Source organism: Meles meles, chromosome 18, assembly GCF_922984935.1.
Source record: "Meles meles chromosome 18, mMelMel3.1 paternal haplotype, whole genome shotgun sequence".
In the NCBI taxonomy this organism is placed as follows: domain Eukaryota; kingdom Metazoa; phylum Chordata; class Mammalia; order Carnivora; family Mustelidae; genus Meles; species Meles meles.
The window spans coordinates 63,318,001-63,334,012 of record NC_060083.1 but is presented as its reverse complement, the minus strand read 5'-3'; the positions used below and the strand labels follow the sequence as shown (position 1 = coordinate 63,334,012).

Genomic DNA, 16,012 nt, shown 5'->3' with positions numbered 1-16,012 from the left:
CGCCGAGCTACGGGGGCCGGCGGGGGTCGGCAGCCGTGATGTGTCTCCTGCTGGGGCCCTCGGGCGTCGGGAAGACGCTGCTGGTGAAGAGGCTGCTGACTATCCTTCCGCGCCGGCGGGGGCCGGGCGGGGGCCGGGCGCGGGACGGGGCGGAGCGGCTGGTGCGGGCGTCGGGTGCTCCCGGGGGCGCGGGGACGGGGCTCGGGGGCGGGGTGCGGCCGCCGCCCGCCTTCTCCGCCCGGCTCGGGATCCTTGACTGCCCGCACAGCTGAGCTCCGGGGATGGGAAGGGCGACCTGGGCGACCCGCCGCCGACGCGGCCCACGGTAGGCCTCCGCGCTCCCGCAGGTGCGGCGGGAACGAGCGGCAAAGCGCGTCGGGCGGGTTTCTGGGGAAGCTGGAGCCCGGCGGTGCGCGCGCTAACGGCCGTCGCGGAGCGGGGCGTCCTGCCTCCCGGGGCAGGGCTGCGGCGGACGTGGGCGGGCGCATGGCGGGGCCCAGAGGCGACCCCGACGGATGGGGGTCGGAGCTGCCGCCGCAGCCCACTCTGGGGCTTCGGGCCTGGATCTCTGGAAGCCGCTTCGGCCTTGCTGGCTGGGGGCTGTGTCCAGGGTCGCGGCCCTCGAGAACGGGCACCGTGGGGTTCGGATCAGCGTGGAGGGCAGCGCACGCTCCTCCCCGGAGTTCCCAGTGGGGAAGCGCTTGTGTCCGTCGTGCTCTGGGGCTTTTCAGGTGGGCACCGACCTGACGGACATCGTGGTGCCGAGAAGGATCACCGTTCGGGAGCTGGGGGGCTGCATGGGACCCATCTGGCCCAGCTACTATGCAAGTTGCCGTTGTCTCCTGGTAGGTCACGACCTGAGAACTTGCTCAGCCCGGGGCTGGTGCTGGCCTGCACTCCCCACTGGCTGGAGTTTGGGTTCCCCTGCAGTTGTGCTGGTCGCCGGCTTCCTTTTGGAAATCCAGCTGGACCCCTAGCGCCCTGTCCCAGAGCTGACCTGACGGCCCACGTGGGGCTCGCCGGCAGCAGGGTTCCTTCTCTGCCGGGAGGAGCTTGCTCTCTGCACCGCTCCCCTGCCTGTGTTCTGGGTGCTTGGTCTCTGCATGCCCTGTTCTGCCCTAGCGCGGCCTGTGCCCCAGATCCCCGGGCCCTGCCTGGGAGAACGGATGCCCTGTGAGTAGAGAGAGTCCCGTAGGGGCGAGATAAGCGGCCACGGGTCACTCTCGTGCAGCTCATTTCTCTCTGCTTTCGCTGACCCCAGAGCCCTTTGTTTAAAAGTCATTTTGCTTTTCTGAGCCAGATGATGATGCCCAAGAAAGGGGATTCGGGAAGGACTGTCTCCCTCACGGGGTGGCCCTGCTCTGCCTTTTTTTTCCCTAGTTCATGATGGACGCCGCGAACCCCACTCAGCTGTCTGCGTCCTGCGTGCAGCTCCTGGGTCTCCTTTCTGCAGAAGCGCTCGCAGAAGCATCGGTCTTGATACTCTTCAACAAGATGTACGGGCCTGTCATCCTGGAGACTGTCGGGGTGCCCCCGCGAGGAGCTCCCTCGGAGCATAGCCAGGAGGGTGGCTCCTGGAGGGGGCGTTTAGCGGGGGTTGGGATGGGCCTGTGGGAGCTCACCTGGACAGGGCGCTTCTTCTGCTCCAGTGATCTGCCCTGTTACATGACCGTGGAGGAGATGAAGTCCTTGATGAGGCTCCCAGACATCATTGCTTCTGCCAGGCAGAGCGTCAGCACAGTGGAGATCAGCGCCCGCAGGGGCACTGGCTTGGCGGCAGTGCTGCGCTGGCTCCAGGACACCCACAGAGCCGACGGTTGACCCGCTGCCAGGAGCCCTGGGGAGGAGGCTGAGAACAGCTCTGCTTGGCCTCCGGCGATCTGTTCTCACAGGGACAGGATGGCTCCACAGAAGGCTAGGGGATGGGCTTCTGGCCCGAGTTGCAGTGCTGTGTAAACAGAGGAACCCCGGTTCCAGAAACTCTGGACAGCTGGCCTCTGAAAGAAATCGTCCCCGGGGCTGGAAGGAGGACGGTGTCCTATGCCCAGGCTGGGCTGGCACTGCCGGGGTGTTCCCTTTCCCAGAGGTGTTTGGACTGCACAGCCCCGCAGACATGGTCTCTTAACGTGGTACAGGCTGTACCTGTTGAGTCTGTGACAGGCTGACGACACGACGCCCACTGTATGAGGCCGTTGTCACAAAGATCTGAGCGTGCAGTCAGGAGGAGAATATGGTGTTTTCACTGGTTCATTTGCTCAGCGCATGGTCGGTCGTCGCGGAGGAGGGTGCATTGGTCCTGCAGGTCGGCGAGGGTGGGGGCAGCTCCGGTAGATGGTCGGAAGCCCTGGCCAGCTCATCCTGATTCCCGCCGAGGGGGCTTGCAGGAGAACAAGGGTGTATTCATGTCCTGGGGCCTCCGTCACAAATTGCCACAAACTTGGTGGCTTACAAACCACCCAAATTTACGCTCACCGTTCTGGAGGTCAAACACTGATCGCAGGGTTGGTTCCTTCTGGAGGCTCCGAAGGAGAATGTGTGCCTCGCTTCTCTTCTGGCCTCCAGCAGCTGCCGGCCATTCTCGATGTAACTCGGCTTGGGACTTGCAGACATAGAATCCCTGCTTCTGTCTTCATGTGGTCTTTTCTCCTTATAGGGACACCGGTCACTGGATTTAGGGTCCACCCTAAATCCAGGATGATCCCGAGCTCCCTAGTTCCATCTGTAAAGACTTTTTCTGGAAATAGCGTCACACTCCCGCTTCCAGGGCTCCAGGGAGAGGTGTTAGGCCGCTGCGCTTGGTTGAGAAGCCCTCTCCTCCTGGGTGTGGTGGTGCGTTTCCTACAAATGCCTTTGTCTGTCCCAGCGGGCAGTGAAGGAACCCGTCGTGCAGAGCAGGGTGGTGGCCTGAGCCTCACCAGGGCGTTGCTGAGGGTGGTCCAGGCTATGTGGGAGGAGCTCTGTCCGGGCCGCCGGGGCTCCAGCCCCCCTGCCACCGCGTGGAAGCGCTCCTCTCTGGGGACGTCTCCCACGGCCGTGCGCTCCTGTGTCACCGCCCTCCGGGGCACACCACTCAGCTGCGGGTGCCAGGGGCCTCCCCCACACAGTTCTCGTGGATTTCTGTTTGAGTATTTATTTTGTTTTTTAAAGATTTTATTTATTTGACAGAGAGAGAGATCACAAGTAGGCAGAGAGGCAGGCAGAGAGAGAGGAGGAAGCAGGCTCGCTGCTGAGCAGAGGGCCCGATGCGGGGCTCTACCCCAGGATCCTGAGATCATGACCTGAGCGGAAGGCAGCGGCTTAACCCACTGAGCCACCCAGGTGCCCTCGTTGATTTCCGTTTGGCACCCAGCGTAACTGGCTGTCCACCCGCTTCAGACAACTTAAGCACAGCACACGCTCAGGAGACAAGCACCTGGCTCCATCTCTAGATGTGACCCCAAGCTGGGGTCTGTCTCCAATTTGGGCCTGGTGACCCATGATAAAGCCAGCCTTGGCCGAGTTGGTGAGCTCTTGGGACACCGACAGGCCCGAGGTGATTGCATCCTGTGAGTGAGCTGAACCTGGTTTTGAAAGGCAAAACCTCCTGCCACAACCCATTTCCACCTTCTTGCTTTCATGCCACGCTTGGCGATGTGTCCAGGAGCATGGGTGTGTGTCAGGAACCGTGTTCACCCCTAGTATTGCCACCCTGCCCACGTCCTGGAATCCTAGCGCGGGAAGGGTGCCAACCACCGAGAGCGGCCTCGCTGCCCACCCCACCGCCACCCGTGATCTGCCGCCGCAGTGGAGCCAGTGCTCCCGGGTACCCGACAAGGACCCTGCCACACACGAATAGCCTGAGACACTAGCCCTGGTCAGAAACACCACTTCAACGCAGAAGGTTTTGTTTGTTTTTTTTTTTAAGATTTTATTTGACAGAGATCCCAAGTAGGCAGAGAGAGGGAAGGGGAGAAGCAAGGCTCCCTGCTGAGCAGAGAGCCCGATGTGGGACTCGATCCCAGGACCCTGAGATCATGACCTGAGCCGAAGGCAGAGACTTTAACCTACTGAGCCACCCAGGCGGCCCAACTCAGAAGGTTTTAATTTGAAAAAAAAAAAAAAAAAACAAAAACCCAGAAAACTACAAAACATTATAAAGGATGCAAACGGAAAAAGAAGGATCCCACAGAAGCACACTACCCCACATTCTGTAGGGCCACCCGGCAGGCCTGAGATGGAGCTGTTCCTGAGCTGTCGAAGCCCGAAGGGGACCAATGCTGTCCTCACAAGGACGCGGGCAGCAGGACTCTCCCTTTGAGTTCGACTGCCGAGAGGTCTCGGTGCTGTGCAGCTGAGCGCGCTGACATCTGGGCATTCCCTCCTTAGGTTCTGGGGGAAGGTTCAAACCTTGCCAGGCCCTGCCGTCGGCAGGAATTCCCCACACAGCCCTTTTAGCCACGGGAAGGTGCTGGGCAGGAGTCCTGTCCTTGCCCTGAAGCTGCTTCAGACCTGCTCTTCCCCCAAAGACCTTGAGAACACAAACCCCCTTGCAAACCCACCTGGCGTGGGGGCTGCCCTGTCTCCACACACCTAGTGAGAGCCTGGGTGGGCTCCACCTGCCCCTGCAGGGACAAGGCCCCAGGAGCACGCCTCTCTGTGGCCTAGACCCCGCCCCGCCCTCCCACCCCCGCTCTGGCCTGCAGCCGGGCCCCAGCCGTCCTGTGCCCTGGAACCACATGGAGCCTCAGTTACGGATTCAGCCGATCGAGTCTGCAGTGTTTCCCATGGACTGGCGCCGAATGACAGGACTGTGGCATCGTCCTCTCTCCCCACAGCAGCCCTGGACCTGTGTGTTCAGGACACAGCTGCGATGAGTGACACCAGGTGTGCCTGCCTGGCTGTGTCCATCCCAAACTGGCTCCTCTATGGGCACTTGGGACAGATAATGCCCGGCAGAGGGTCACTCACAAAAAAGCCGTCTTAGGGGGAAAAAACGAAAGGCCAAAGGCCGGACACGCTCTTCTGCACTGGAGAGCCAGCGTGTGCTCGGGGCCACCCACCCATCCTCCCTGCACCCGGGTGTGGAGGCCCCTGCTCTCACCATCTCAGACGCGTCCTGCCTTCTTCCCGGAAGTGAGGTGCGGGGAGCGGGCCGGCTGTGCTGACTGAGCCCCGGCCGCTGCCGCTTCAGTGCCCGGTAGGCCCGCACGGCCCGCTCTCTCTCCTCCCTGATAATCCGCTGTCGGGCCAGCGATGTGCTCAGCGGCTGGGACACACTGCCAGGGCTCAGAAGCCTCCTAAGCATCAGCGATTTCTTCCCAGGCTGAAGAACAGAGACGGAGGCTGAGGCTCAGTTCAGGAAGGAGGGGGGATAACAAACGGCCCACGTTGGTCCAACAGCTGATGCCCGGTGAGAACGTGGGACTCCGCGTGGAGGCCCTGGGGGACACCCAGGGCAGCTGCCCCCACTTACCTGGCCCCGGCTTGTGCTCGTCCTGGGCTGGGCGGTCAGCTCCGGGGGCTGCAGAGCAACCTCGCCAAACTTCACTGTGTCTGGAGGAGCAGAGGGGCAAAACTGATGCCTCTGGCCATCGCGTCCCCACAGAGGCCCTGGTGCCCAGGACCCACACGATGGCTGCTGGAAGACCTACCTCGGAGCAGCTCCTGCTCCAGCTTCTCTGCAGCCTTCTCTTCCCTCCTCCGCCGGATTCTGTCCAGCCTCCGTTTCTGGAACCTGGGGAGGAAAGCACAATGCCGTTCAGATTCCCCAAGTCTCATCTCACGGGACTCAGAAGGCGAAGGTCACCCCTGCCCAGGAAGGTGCCCCACAGCACAGCCTGGCAGGCTGCCGCCAAGTCCCCAGTCTGGTGACCGCCTCCCCCCACAACTGTGCACACAGAACAGGGCCCATGGGGTTCCAAGGCTGTGTTCTCGGGGGGCGACGGTGCCCCCCGAGCACCTCTGACAGTGTCTGGAGCCATTCTGGGTTGTCACAACAGCTGGAGGGTTGGGTAGGAGTGCTCCTGGCATCTCAGAGGCTAGAGGCCCAGCTGTCGTCCCACAGCCTGGGCCGCACGGAATGGCCCCGCTGCTGACAATCACTGGCCCCATGTGTCGGCTGGGCCACTGCTTCTGAAGGGCCTCTCAGGGCAGCACTGTGTTTGAGAGACGGCTGCTTCCAGATTTCTGTCACTTGCTTTTTGTCACTTAGCCTGACCATAAGCACAGAGCGCTCAGACGCGGGCAGCACCGTGAGGCTGCTGACCAGCTCCAGCTTCCACGGCTGGGACGGAAACTTCCGATGAATGCTGGGATCTGCTCATCTCCAACACTGCAGTTGTGGCAGAAACGTCTCGAAAAGCCCTTGTCTGTTGAAACCACCTCCCCGCCCCTGCCCACAGGCCCACGGAGGTGGCACAAGGCTTCCTTCCCAGACTTCTCCAGGGCTGGGGGCAGGGGTGCTACAGCTGGCGGGGGGCTCCGTCCTGGTGCCGGATGCCACCCTCAGGACCCCTGCAAGGACCTCATTAGGCCCCGCTGGAGATGCCAGTTTCCCCGCTTTACAGACGAGGCCTGGGGCTCAAAGGTCGCAGGACTCAGGTGTGCAGCACAGCCAAAGGCCTCAAACTTCTTTCAGGGCAACGACCCCAGACCAGGTCCTCAGAGAAGAGGTAGCATCAGCCAGTCAGAAGCGGGGGGAACCCCAGAACTGCGTGGGATTCCCCAGGGGCCAGCAAGCCCTCCTGAGGGACCACCAGCCTTGTCTTTTTCCCCCTTTCTGTTGCAACTAGCCAGGGTGGACAACAGGCCTTGACCTCACTTGGCTCTTGGGCCCCCTTCATGCTTTTCCAGAGAAAGGGAAAGACGAAGCCTTCAGAGTTCCGTGGGCTCAGAGACTCCCTGAACCCCCAGGGTTGAAAAGCTCTGACGTAGAGAAAAACACTCAGCAACGGACTGGGTTTTCACTTCCATGCTCCCCTGAATCACGGCGTGGAGCTCCCCCCGCGAGAAAACACTGTCGCTGCAGAGAGCAGTCACAGGGCCGCTACCCCACCCCACTCACGCCTTCTTCCGCTCTGACTTCTCCTTCTTGGGAGCCGCCTGCACCTCGGGCTGTCGGGCCACCTGGTTTTTGCTGAGGAAGAGCACGTGCTGGGCCTCCTGCTGCATCCGCTGGATGTAGGCCCCGTCAGACTCCCACTTCTTCTGCTTGAATTTGGGGACAGCGACGTCTGGCTCTGTTCCCTTTGCTTCCTTCTCCAATGTCTTCCTGAAGGCCACCTGGGCTGAGGACAAAGGGAGAGGTCAGGGGTGTGGCGCCAGGCTGGCCGGCTCAGTTCCCTGCCCGCGGCCACAGGGAAGGAAGACCAGACTCAAGTCAGGGCGGCCCAGCAATAGCCGCCCAACATTCACGATGCCCAGCTCAGGCACCCCCAGCCCACCGCTGCACATCACAGGTGTCCACCATGGCTCGGCCAAGAAAGAAAACAGGGAAAAACCTAAATGTTATTTAATCGCCCACGGAGGACCGCCGAGTAACTACTCTACGTCCATGGGAAGATTTCACTGCGCAAACCTGGGACGTTAAGCACGGCACAGAACGAACGTGCAGCGTTCTCGCCGTAAGTATGAGAAAACGAACAGGACGTCTCTCTCGGGCAGGCGTGGCAGAAGCTGAGCAGAGCTTTCTTTCAAGGCGGAAGAGGATCCAGAGACAGGCAGAGAGGCTATGCCGTCCCTCATACTTCCCACCGCCGTTTGCCTCACCACGTATGTGAGTCTGTCTTAGATACCCGAAAGCAAGAGCCAGCGCAGAACTGCACAGTTCAAACCGGGGCCTTCCCTGCCTCTTTCTGTCACTACGTCTTCGGCGGTCATACAACCCCCAGAGAAAAGCATGAGGTTTACGAGGAAATTATAAAACTTGTATTTGGGAAGACAAACGTATATACACAAAACACCAACATGCTGGACCCCCTCCCCCCAAATGGCCCAAGCGTTATCTCTGGCACAGGCTGACGGGGGGGCGGGGGGGGGCACCCAACCTGGCCTCTGGGTGAGAGGTTGGAGAGGTGAGCTGTTCCAGGGTGGGGGGGGTGTCTGATCAAGTCCCTCCTTAACCTCCAGAAAACATCCTCTTCTCTCCCCCACTGTTTCTGCACTCCCGACCAAGAAACGGCCGTTTTTCACTTGCAAGAGCGTCCCTGGCCTGCCCTGTCCCCTCCCTCAAATCGTCACACTGGGCTCTTTTCTCAAAGTCAGTCTGAGCCCACCATCCCTCCGATGGAGCTCCCTGGCTTGGGAGGGGAACCAACAGTGCCCACGGGACGCCCTGAAACCACAAAGCCATCTGCCAGCCCCTCGGTGGCCCCGGTGACACCAGGCTTGGTCAGTACTCCCCAGCTCCCGCACCTTCAGACCACGGCGCCGGCTGAGCGGGGCTGCCCGGAGTGCGATTCAACACTTGGGCAGCTCAGCGGCCTGGGGCGCCGAAGCTGCGCTGCCTCCCGGGGGAGCCTGCGGTTACCTTGTCTCTTCCTCTCTCTGTTACTGACCGGACGTCTCATCTCCTGGCGGCTCCTCATGAGCTCTCGCAGCCGGTAGGGGATTTCCTGCTCATCCTGGTTCTGGGGCTTGCAGTTCACCTTCTTCTTCTCTTTGCTGGGAGCGAGAACAGGAGGCTGAGACGCGCCCCAGACTCGGCGCAAGCAGACCCCGAGACACCGCCGCTGGGCCTGGAAAGCGAACCTGGCGGGCCGGCCTGGCTGCCGGGGCCAGGCGAGGGGGCATCCTCCCCGGAGACCGCCCGAGCTGCGTTCTCGCAGGACGCTGGGGTGAGGGGCGCTCCCGGAGCCCCAGGAGAGCAGGGGCCGCACCTCGGAAGGGGGCCAGGGCCACGCCGGGGACCCTCGCGCCTCCGCTCACCCGGCGATCCTCCGGCGCAGCCACGGCCGGACGGAGCGGGGGGCCAGGTAGGGACTGCGGGACACTGAGACCCACCTGCGCGGTCCGGGCCACGGCGCTGAGCGCGGCATCCCCCGCACCTGCTGCTGCCGCTCCCGCGGCCGCCCGGGACCCCCAGGCACCGCCGGCCCCACGGGCGCCGCACCCCGGCGCCCGAGTCCCGCCATCCGCACGCCGGATGCTCCGAGAGAAAGCCACTTCCGCCCCTCCGCACAGTCCCGCCCCACGACCGCCATTTCCGCTTCCTGCGCTCAGCTCTGCGATCATTGGGACGGTGCTGCTCTCTGGCGAGCCGGGATTGGCCAGAGCGGCCGCCCCTCATGCGCCCGGGGGGGCGGGGCCTCGAGCTGCGGCGCGCGTGCGCCCGGGCCGGGCGGCCGGTGATGCTGCTCCGGAGATTGGTTGCGGGAGGCCGGACGGTGGCCGCCGCTGCCCGCGGTCCGGCAAGTACCGGCGAGGCGGGCGCCGGGGCGGGGCACGTTCGGGGGGCGGGGGCCCGGTAGGGACAGAGACTCCGGGCCCGCGCCGCCTGCTGTCGTTCTGTCCCGGCCCCAGCTCCGCGGGCAGGGTCGCCCCGTGCGGGCCCGGCTGTGTCCAGTCCGTCGGGAGAGGAGGAGCTGGTGCTCCTCGCCGAGTTGCAGTGAATAAGGAAGGCAGGGCGGTGGCAGTCAGTGTGGACGCCGGGCCCGAGGCCGGAGAAGGGGGAGGCCGCCGACCGCGCCTTGGGGCGGGGGCTGGGGGGGGGACGGGGAGGCTGCCCTCGCGATCTCTGCGGGCTGAGCTGGAGGAGGACAGGGAAGGAGGGGCGGTGCGTCAGGCAGGATGGTCGGAGGGAGCCGCCGCCGTGTGGCCCCAGCCCGCAAGCTCCACCCGCCCCCACTTCTGCCCAAGGAGGAGGGGTGCCAGGGCGCCCCCACCCCCCATCTGCTGGAGTGCACGCCCAGAGCCTGTCCCGGAACCCAGCATTTCTCCAGGCCTGTGTCCACTTTGCAGAGGGGAACCCGAGTCCGCAGATGAAGTAACTGGTCCAAGACCTCCTGGCAGTGAGGAACGGGGGCGGGGGGGGGGGGGGGGTGCCTGCAGCCCCCCAGCGACCCGGGCTGAAATTTCCCTGCAGCGGGGGGGCGGGCAGGGCTCACCAGCGCGTGTCTTCTCAGGGGCCCTGTCGACTCTCCAGCTGGGACCGGTGCCAAAGGCTTCCTGGAGGTGGCAGCCTTCTTAGCCGGCCGCATGCCTGGGTCCACGCCTGTGAAGGCCACAGAGATTTCCGGAAGGACGCTGCAGAGGAGGGCTCTCGGTCAGGTGCTGAGGACAGCAGGCCGCCGGAGCCGTCTGTGCCTGGCAGGGCCCCCCCTGAGCCCCTGTACCCCCCACCGCCTGACCTCCAGCCCCCCACAAACTGCTGCATGAGCGGCTGCCCCAGCTGCGTGTGGGTGGAGTATGCAGGCGCGCTGCTGCGGCATTACCAGGACGGCGGGGAGCGGGCCCTGGCTGCCCTCGAGGAGCACGTGGCTGACGAGAACCTCAAGGCCTTCCTCAGGATGGAGATCCAGCTCCGAGTGAGGGGCGGAGGCTGAGCCCACTGGCCCAGCACCCACACCAACTCCAGCCTCCTCCTCGGGAAGCATCACGGAGCTTGACGTGTGGCCCTTCGTGAGGCCTGTGTCAGGCAGGACTAGGAGGAATTACCGATTGACTTGATCTGGGAATAAATAAGCCTTACGTTAGGTTGTCAAAGAAAGCGTGTGCGGCTTGCCTTCGAACTTTCATTGAGAGCCTGCAGGTTTGGCCAACAGTAAGGGCGAAGTAAGGTCCATGTCCCAGCACCCAGAAGTCCTGCCCCAAGGTCTGCCGTGGTTATTCTCAGTGGCAGAGGGAGGACTGTCTGGGCCCATGAAATTGCTATTTGCAAAGCCCTTGGCGGGCATGAACACCTGTCGGCAGCCTGGGGAGGCCCTGACTTCCAGCTGCCGGGCTCCCTGGGGAGATGCCCACTCACCAGCCAGCTAGAAGGCTGGTGATCAGCCCGCGGGCCCCTGAGCCTCCAGTCCTTCCAACCCATTTAGACACGATGACGCAGGCAACTGACGAGCGTACAGGGACTCGGAGGCCTCCAGCACCAGCCCTAGAATCAGCCTCCCGGCGCTAGCCTGGTCCTCCTCTGCAGACCCGGCTGCAGGACCACCCCGCCCGGGAAGAACTTTTTCTTAACGCCCTCACTGCCAATCCCCATCTCCTGCTCACCACCATCATGGACATTGTCCCAACTTCCCTCCCTCCCCTAGCAATTCCAAGCGCTAATACCAGTAGCCTGGATGGGGAAGGAGTTGAGGAACTTTGTGTTTTATCTCTCCTCATTTAAAGAAAACACTAAGATTGCAGGGTGAACTCAGGAGGGGTTCGAGCTGATAAACAGGCTTCCCAGGTAGGGGCCTTTAACATAAAGTTGGCGTATTACGTAGAGATGTGTGGGCGACAACGGAAACAAAACACGGCCTAGTTAGACACCCGTGGCTCAGGCCATCTTTGTGAATGTGCCTTCCAGGAACAGGGTTTATGGTGCCCCATACCTACTGGCTGTATCTCATAGTGTCTCGTTTAACACGGCCTCATACAGATTCAAAAATGTCCCAGAAAGAGAAAGCTTTTCTCCGGGGACAACGGCAAAGCTTGGCAGGCTCTTAGGCTTCATGAAGGGTGGCTCATCGCAGAGATGTGGAGGTTTTCTGTATCTTGTTGCAAAATGCAGATTTATGGGAGGTTGTCTGTATGTACTCGGGTACCCGTACGCATGCCCATCTGAAGGATCCTACTGAGTTAGCGCTACTGCGCTAGTCTACTGTGACAGAGTCACAGCGAAGTCCCATCCCGGGGCAGCCGCTGGCCTTGCTCCCTCCGGCAAGGTGGGCTCCTCCTCCGCGCAGTCCACGGCAGTCAGGGATGCCCGCGCAGCACCAGCCCAGTCACGCGGCTGCAGGTCTCGGCTGCTCATTGGTTTGTTTCATAGGCACCGGCTCGCCACCTGTGACGTGTCTGGACCTGGGCTAGAAGCTGCGGTCCAGCAGAAACCCGTGCTGTGTTCCACTCCAACATGGAAGACGGAGGTTAACATGAGCATTATCTGGACGCACAACTCTAGGAGTGTGAACAAGTTCTAGCTGCTGTGAAATCCTGGGAAAGAGCCATCCTGATCTGTCGGGGGGAGGGGGTCGCCCAGAGGAAATGACCCTGGGGCAGGGCTCTGAAGTCCCGGGAAGAGGGAGCGGAGCGAGTGAGGAGAGGTGCACCGAGTGAGGAGAGGTGCACCGTACACGAACAGAGCAGCAGGTGCAAAGATCCTGGGGTGGAAGAAGGGGCCGGGAGCACGGAGAACGAGGCAGAGGGATGAAAGGTGAGGTCGAAGAAGTAGACAGTGGCCAGACTACACAGGGCTTTGGGGGCCGTGAAGGTGAGTGCTTTAGAGGTCAGAGAACTGAAAGTGGGGAGGCCCAGGATCTCAGCCAGGATCTTTCCAAGACAAGCAGCTTGTCTGCCCAGCAGTTCGTGATGGCACGTCCTGTTCCTGTCCCGGGCCGTCCTCAGGCCCTTCCCTCATCTCCCTGAGCCCTCAGGGGTGGTGCCTCCCACCAGCCTCCCGAGTGGCCCTGCCAATCTCATTAGTGTCGTGTCGGGGGCATCCTAATCCGCTTACCTGGAGGCAGGATAAATGCCCTGCCGGCCCCCCGCTGGGGGATGCCTGGACACTCACACCCACGGCCTCCCAAGACCTGCCCAGAGCTTGGTGAGTCCTGACCTTCGTTAGCCACTCTCTTGGCAGCCACTTACCCGGGGGGGTTGGTATCTGCGCAGATGGTGGGGAGTTGGTGGGCTTTTCGCCGCCGTGCTGACAGCTGGAGCCGCAGGAGTCTGCTGTCCTAGTCGGAGGGGTCCCCACCTGGTCACTCTCAGTTCCCCCACATCTAAGGATGGTTGCAGGCAGTCCCCATGCCAGCGATGGTCTAGCGGACCTTGGGCCATGCACTCTCAGCCGACTTGAGTGGTCCTCACCTGGAGACGGGACTGCGGCTGCGGCCGTTGGGAGAGCTTGGCCCATGGCTTCCACGAGGCTAGCGTCTGACAGGGAGTTCCGTCTGGGTCAGGGCTGTGCACACTGGGCCTATGACCTGGGACTGGGCAGCCTACACCATCTAAGCCGTGAGGGGCTGAACAGCCAGGACCACCAGGCCTGCCGCAGGTCAGCTTGGACCCCGTGTATGTCCTCCTGGGCTGGTCCAGTTTCTGGCACGGGGCATGAATGTTAGGAGAGATCCGTGGTGGGGTGTGCCTGGCCCTGGGTGCCCACCCCCACCACCCAGCCTGCTTCGCCTGCCGTCGGTCTCAGCCACAAGGCTCTAGCCAGCAGCTGGTGGCAGCGCAAGGCTGGCCTCGGGCCCTACCGCCCACAGCACCGGAGTGGCAAAGGCCCACGGGGTGGTGCCGGGGGCTCCTGTCTGCATCCTGTGGTTTAACCCCAGAACCTTCAGGCTCATGGCGGCCCGGAGGGATTAGAGTCACCCTCTGGGGCTAATAGGCTTAGGGGAAGCCGGGTTGCCCTTGAGCAGGGTCAGTGGGGCTTAGGACATCCAGGGAGAAGCAGAGGGGAGGTGGCCCTGTGCAGTGGGTTCACGGACACCGGCCGGTGAGACGGTGCCCAGGGCAGCCTCGTAGCACAGTGAGCGGCCGGGCATTAGCAGCGGAGGGAAGACGCTGCAGGAGGCGGAGGATGCCCAGCTCAGCTCGGGACTTCTGAGACTGGGAACTTCCCGCCGGGCACCTTGCCCTCCTCTTCTCTGTCATCCTTCGTGGGCACAGCTAGACGCCTGGCATGCTGCCAGGAATGAGGCCCAGTGTCGCTACCCCCAGGAATTGGGGTGGGGTGCGTGGAAGGGGAGGCAGCTGAGCGGGGTGCACCTGGGGTCCTCCTGCCCGACCCCAGGTGGAGCCCCATGTAGAGATGGCGGAGGCCACCATCGAGGTCGTGCTCAGGACCCCTGGGTTTCCTGTTTCAGGACTTCCTCTGTTCTACTGGATTGAGACCTGCAAGGGAGGCAGAAGCAAGGGGGCTGACCGGGACCACCCACCCCCCCCACTTGGTGTGTCCCCAGCCCACGGCGTGAGGGAGTCTAGAAGCCAGAGTTTGCCGCAGGGTCTCTGCCAGCCTGGCCATGAACCTGGAGCCACCCAAGGCCGAGATCCGCTCGGCCACCAGGGTGACAGGGGGGCCCGTCACTCCCAGAAAAGGGCCCCCCAAGTTTAAGCAGCGGCAAACCAGACAATTCAAGAGCAAGCCCCCCAAGAAAGGTGTCCAAGGGTAAGCAGAGCTGGTGGAGGGCGCCCCGCGGGCTACACAGGAAGTGGGGGGCTGACCGCCACAGCAGGGGCGTGGCCACCCTTTCTTAACCGGGGCCTGAGGGTCCCCCGTTCCTTAGCACGGGCGGCGGGAGGGCTCGGGGCTCCTGTCACCCTCTACCTGTCACTGCCTAACGGCTCTGGAGACCACGTTCACTGCCACGTAGGCCACAGCCCTCGCAGCTGCGTGTGTCCCTGCACGCACACGCGCAGCCAGGGCACACTGGCAGGCCTGGGGGCTTGCACTCAAGCACACGAGTGCCCCCACGCACCCCCACTCCCCTCTTCCCGGCACTGGCCCTGACCACCCTGTCCTGCAGGTTTGGGGACGACATCCCTGGAATGGAAGGTCTGGGAACAGGTATGACGGCCGCCAGGTTCTTCCCGGGTCCCCCCGCCCCACTCTCCTGCCTGTCCGTGTGCCTGGGGCCCCATCCTCCCTCCGGTTTTTCCGGCCAGAGCTCACCTAGAGCACCACCCCAAGCCTGTCCTTTCTCTGCCCCAACATCGAGCTTTGGGCCTCCCCAAGGTGAGGCTGCTCCCATTCAGTGGGCTTACTGGATACTTGGAGGGGCTGGAAGGGGACCCCTCTGTCTCCCTGGTATGCTACACTCACCTTCTAACACTTGACACCCTCAGGTTGGTGTGCCCTGGGCGGGGGGCTCTCCACCCAGGACTTCTGCTCTCACCACCTGGGGTGCAGACGGCAGGGTCTGGAGGGGGTGGGAGCCCCTGGGGCCAGGAGCCTCCCAGCGCCACTGTTCCTTCTCCTGCAGACATCACGGTCATCTGCCCGTGGGAGGCGTTCAACCACCTGGAGCTCCACGAGCTGGCCCAGTACGGCATCATCTAGCACCAGAGCCTGACCCGGAGCCTCGGGGCCGTTTCCCCCGCTGCCCGCTGCGACCCCTGCTCAGGATTCCTGTGAGGAGCCCCTCCCCCACCAAGGGTGTCCAGATTGCCCGATTTGTGTCTGGAGACCCCCGCAGGGTGGCAACCTCAGGCCCCCAGATGCCAGTTTCCAGAAGTTACCAGCTCCCTGCCAGACGCCTCAGGGCCAGGCAGGCCTTGCTCAGCCTCCAGAAACACTGGCCCACAGACCTTCTCTTAGGGCTGGAAAGGCAGAGCAGGGTCTCCCAGGAATGTTCCTCACAGGCCACTCCTGTCCTGGTGTCTGGTGATGAGAACAAGCTCCCCTCACTAGCCCTTCCCAGCTGCTGCCCTTGGGTTGGGGATGCCCCGGGGGGAGTCCTGGCTGTGCCTGAACAACACGCCTCCAGACCCCTCACCGGCAGGAAGCGTCCTTCCCAACGTAGCCCACGCATGCTGTCCTGGTTTCAAAATAAAATTCGCATACCCCTGTTCACTCGGCTGGGGTGGGTGATGGGTGGGGGCAGGGCCCGACGGCGAGGGTCTCCAGCAGGGGCGGAAGGATGAAGGTGCGGGGTGGTGGGGGGCAGCAGGGGCCTGGCCAGGCTGAGAGGGAAGGAAACCCTCTAGACACCAAGTCCGGGCCAGTGGAGGCTGGGAGTCCATGCAGCTGGGCCAGCCAGGCCAGGGGGCAGCCGCGGGCGCAGCCCCCGGAGCAGGCCTCACCAAGGAGGCAGACGAGGAGGCCCGGCGGCAGCTCACGCCAGAAGGGCACGCTCAGCTCAGCCTCACGGGAGGAAACAGGTGCAGA

At 63.0% G+C, this 16,012-nt stretch overlaps 4 protein-coding genes across 9 annotated transcripts in view; 3 read left to right on the top strand and 1 right to left on the bottom strand.

The window, feature by feature from the left end:
• PDE6G (phosphodiesterase 6G) overlaps window positions 1-15,697 on the top strand; it is a 31,567-nt gene extending 15,870 nt beyond the window's left edge. Inside the window, exons 2-4 of one of the 2 annotated variants that reach the window (XM_045985868.1) lie at window positions 13,992-14,293; window positions 14,652-14,692; window positions 15,108-15,697. In XM_045985868.1, the coding sequence (XP_045841824.1) occupies window positions 14,148-14,293; window positions 14,652-14,692; window positions 15,108-15,184 (264 nt within the window). In that variant the 5' untranslated portion in view covers window positions 13,992-14,147 and the 3' untranslated portion in view covers window positions 15,185-15,697. Of the gene's footprint in view, window positions 1-10,834; window positions 14,294-14,651; window positions 14,693-15,107 lie in introns of those variants that run through there. The other variant, XM_045985867.1, reaches the window with a different exon arrangement.
• ARL16 (ADP ribosylation factor like GTPase 16) lies at window positions 24-2,229 on the top strand. 3 transcript variants are annotated; one of them, XM_045985863.1, is made up of 5 exons: window positions 24-99; window positions 267-325; window positions 732-845; window positions 1,381-1,496; window positions 1,650-2,229. In XM_045985863.1, exons 1-5 carry the CDS (start codon window positions 39-41, stop codon window positions 1,819-1,821), a joined length of 522 nt encoding a protein of 173 aa, XP_045841819.1. In that variant the 5' UTR covers window positions 24-38; the 3' UTR covers window positions 1,822-2,229. The 3 variants fall into 3 exon arrangements, with proteins under 3 accessions (XP_045841819.1, XP_045841820.1, XP_045841818.1); XM_045985864.1 differs by lacking the exon at window positions 24-99 and having other exon boundaries at window positions 107-347; XM_045985862.1 differs by lacking the exon at window positions 24-99 and having other exon boundaries at window positions 107-845.
• CCDC137 (coiled-coil domain containing 137) lies at window positions 4,005-9,194 on the bottom strand. Of its 3 annotated transcripts, none has more exons than XM_045985858.1 (7): window positions 8,980-9,194; window positions 8,507-8,640; window positions 7,043-7,265; window positions 5,631-5,713; window positions 5,453-5,532; window positions 5,062-5,302; window positions 4,005-4,825 (listed from the first exon to the last, which is right to left on the bottom strand). In XM_045985858.1, the coding sequence occupies exons 1-7, from the start codon at window positions 9,177-9,179 to the stop codon at window positions 4,728-4,730; spliced, it is 1,059 nt and encodes a 352-aa protein (XP_045841814.1). In that variant the 5' UTR covers window positions 9,180-9,194; the 3' UTR covers window positions 4,005-4,727. The 3 variants fall into 3 exon arrangements, with proteins under 3 accessions (XP_045841814.1, XP_045841816.1, XP_045841817.1); XM_045985860.1 differs by having other exon boundaries at window positions 4,005-4,844; window positions 5,081-5,302; XM_045985861.1 differs by having other exon boundaries at window positions 5,081-5,302.
• Window positions 9,274-10,684, top strand: OXLD1 (oxidoreductase like domain containing 1). The gene is made up of 2 exons (XM_045985866.1): window positions 9,274-9,386; window positions 10,101-10,684. The coding sequence occupies exons 1-2, from the start codon at window positions 9,327-9,329 to the stop codon at window positions 10,518-10,520; spliced, it is 480 nt and encodes a 159-aa protein (XP_045841822.1). The 5' UTR covers window positions 9,274-9,326; the 3' UTR covers window positions 10,521-10,684.
• Window positions 15,698-16,012: the final 315 nt, after the last annotated feature.

Bases quoted from the DNA above. Each gene is read 5' to 3' on its own strand.
- OXLD1 (XM_045985866.1), top strand. From the start codon at position 9,327: ATGCTGCTCCGGAGATTGGTTGCGGGAGGCCGGACGGTGGCCGCCGCT. The intron at 9,387-10,100 runs GCAAGTACCGGC...GTGTCTTCTCAG, and splicing joins CCGCCGCTGCCCGCGGTCCG to GGGCCCTGTCGACTCTCCAG.
- CCDC137 (XM_045985858.1), bottom strand. From the start codon at position 9,179: ATGGCGGTCGTGGGGCGGGACTGTGCGGAGGGGCGGAAGTGGCTTTCT. The intron at 8,641-8,979 runs GTGGGTCTCAGT...TCTCGCTCCCAG, and splicing joins CCGTGGCCCGGACCGCGCAG to CAAAGAGAAGAAGAAGGTGA. The intron at 5,533-5,630 runs GTAGGTCTTCCA...CTGCTCCTCCAG, and splicing joins GGAGCAGGAGCTGCTCCGAG to ACACAGTGAAGTTTGGCGAG.
- ARL16 (XM_045985862.1), top strand. From the start codon at position 516: ATGGGGGTCGGAGCTGCCGCCGCAGCCCACTCTGGGGCTTCGGGCCTG. The intron at 846-1,380 runs GTAGGTCACGAC...TTTTTTCCCTAG, and splicing joins CAAGTTGCCGTTGTCTCCTG to TTCATGATGGACGCCGCGAA. The intron at 1,497-1,649 runs GTACGGGCCTGT...CTTCTGCTCCAG, and splicing joins TTGATACTCTTCAACAAGAT to TGATCTGCCCTGTTACATGA.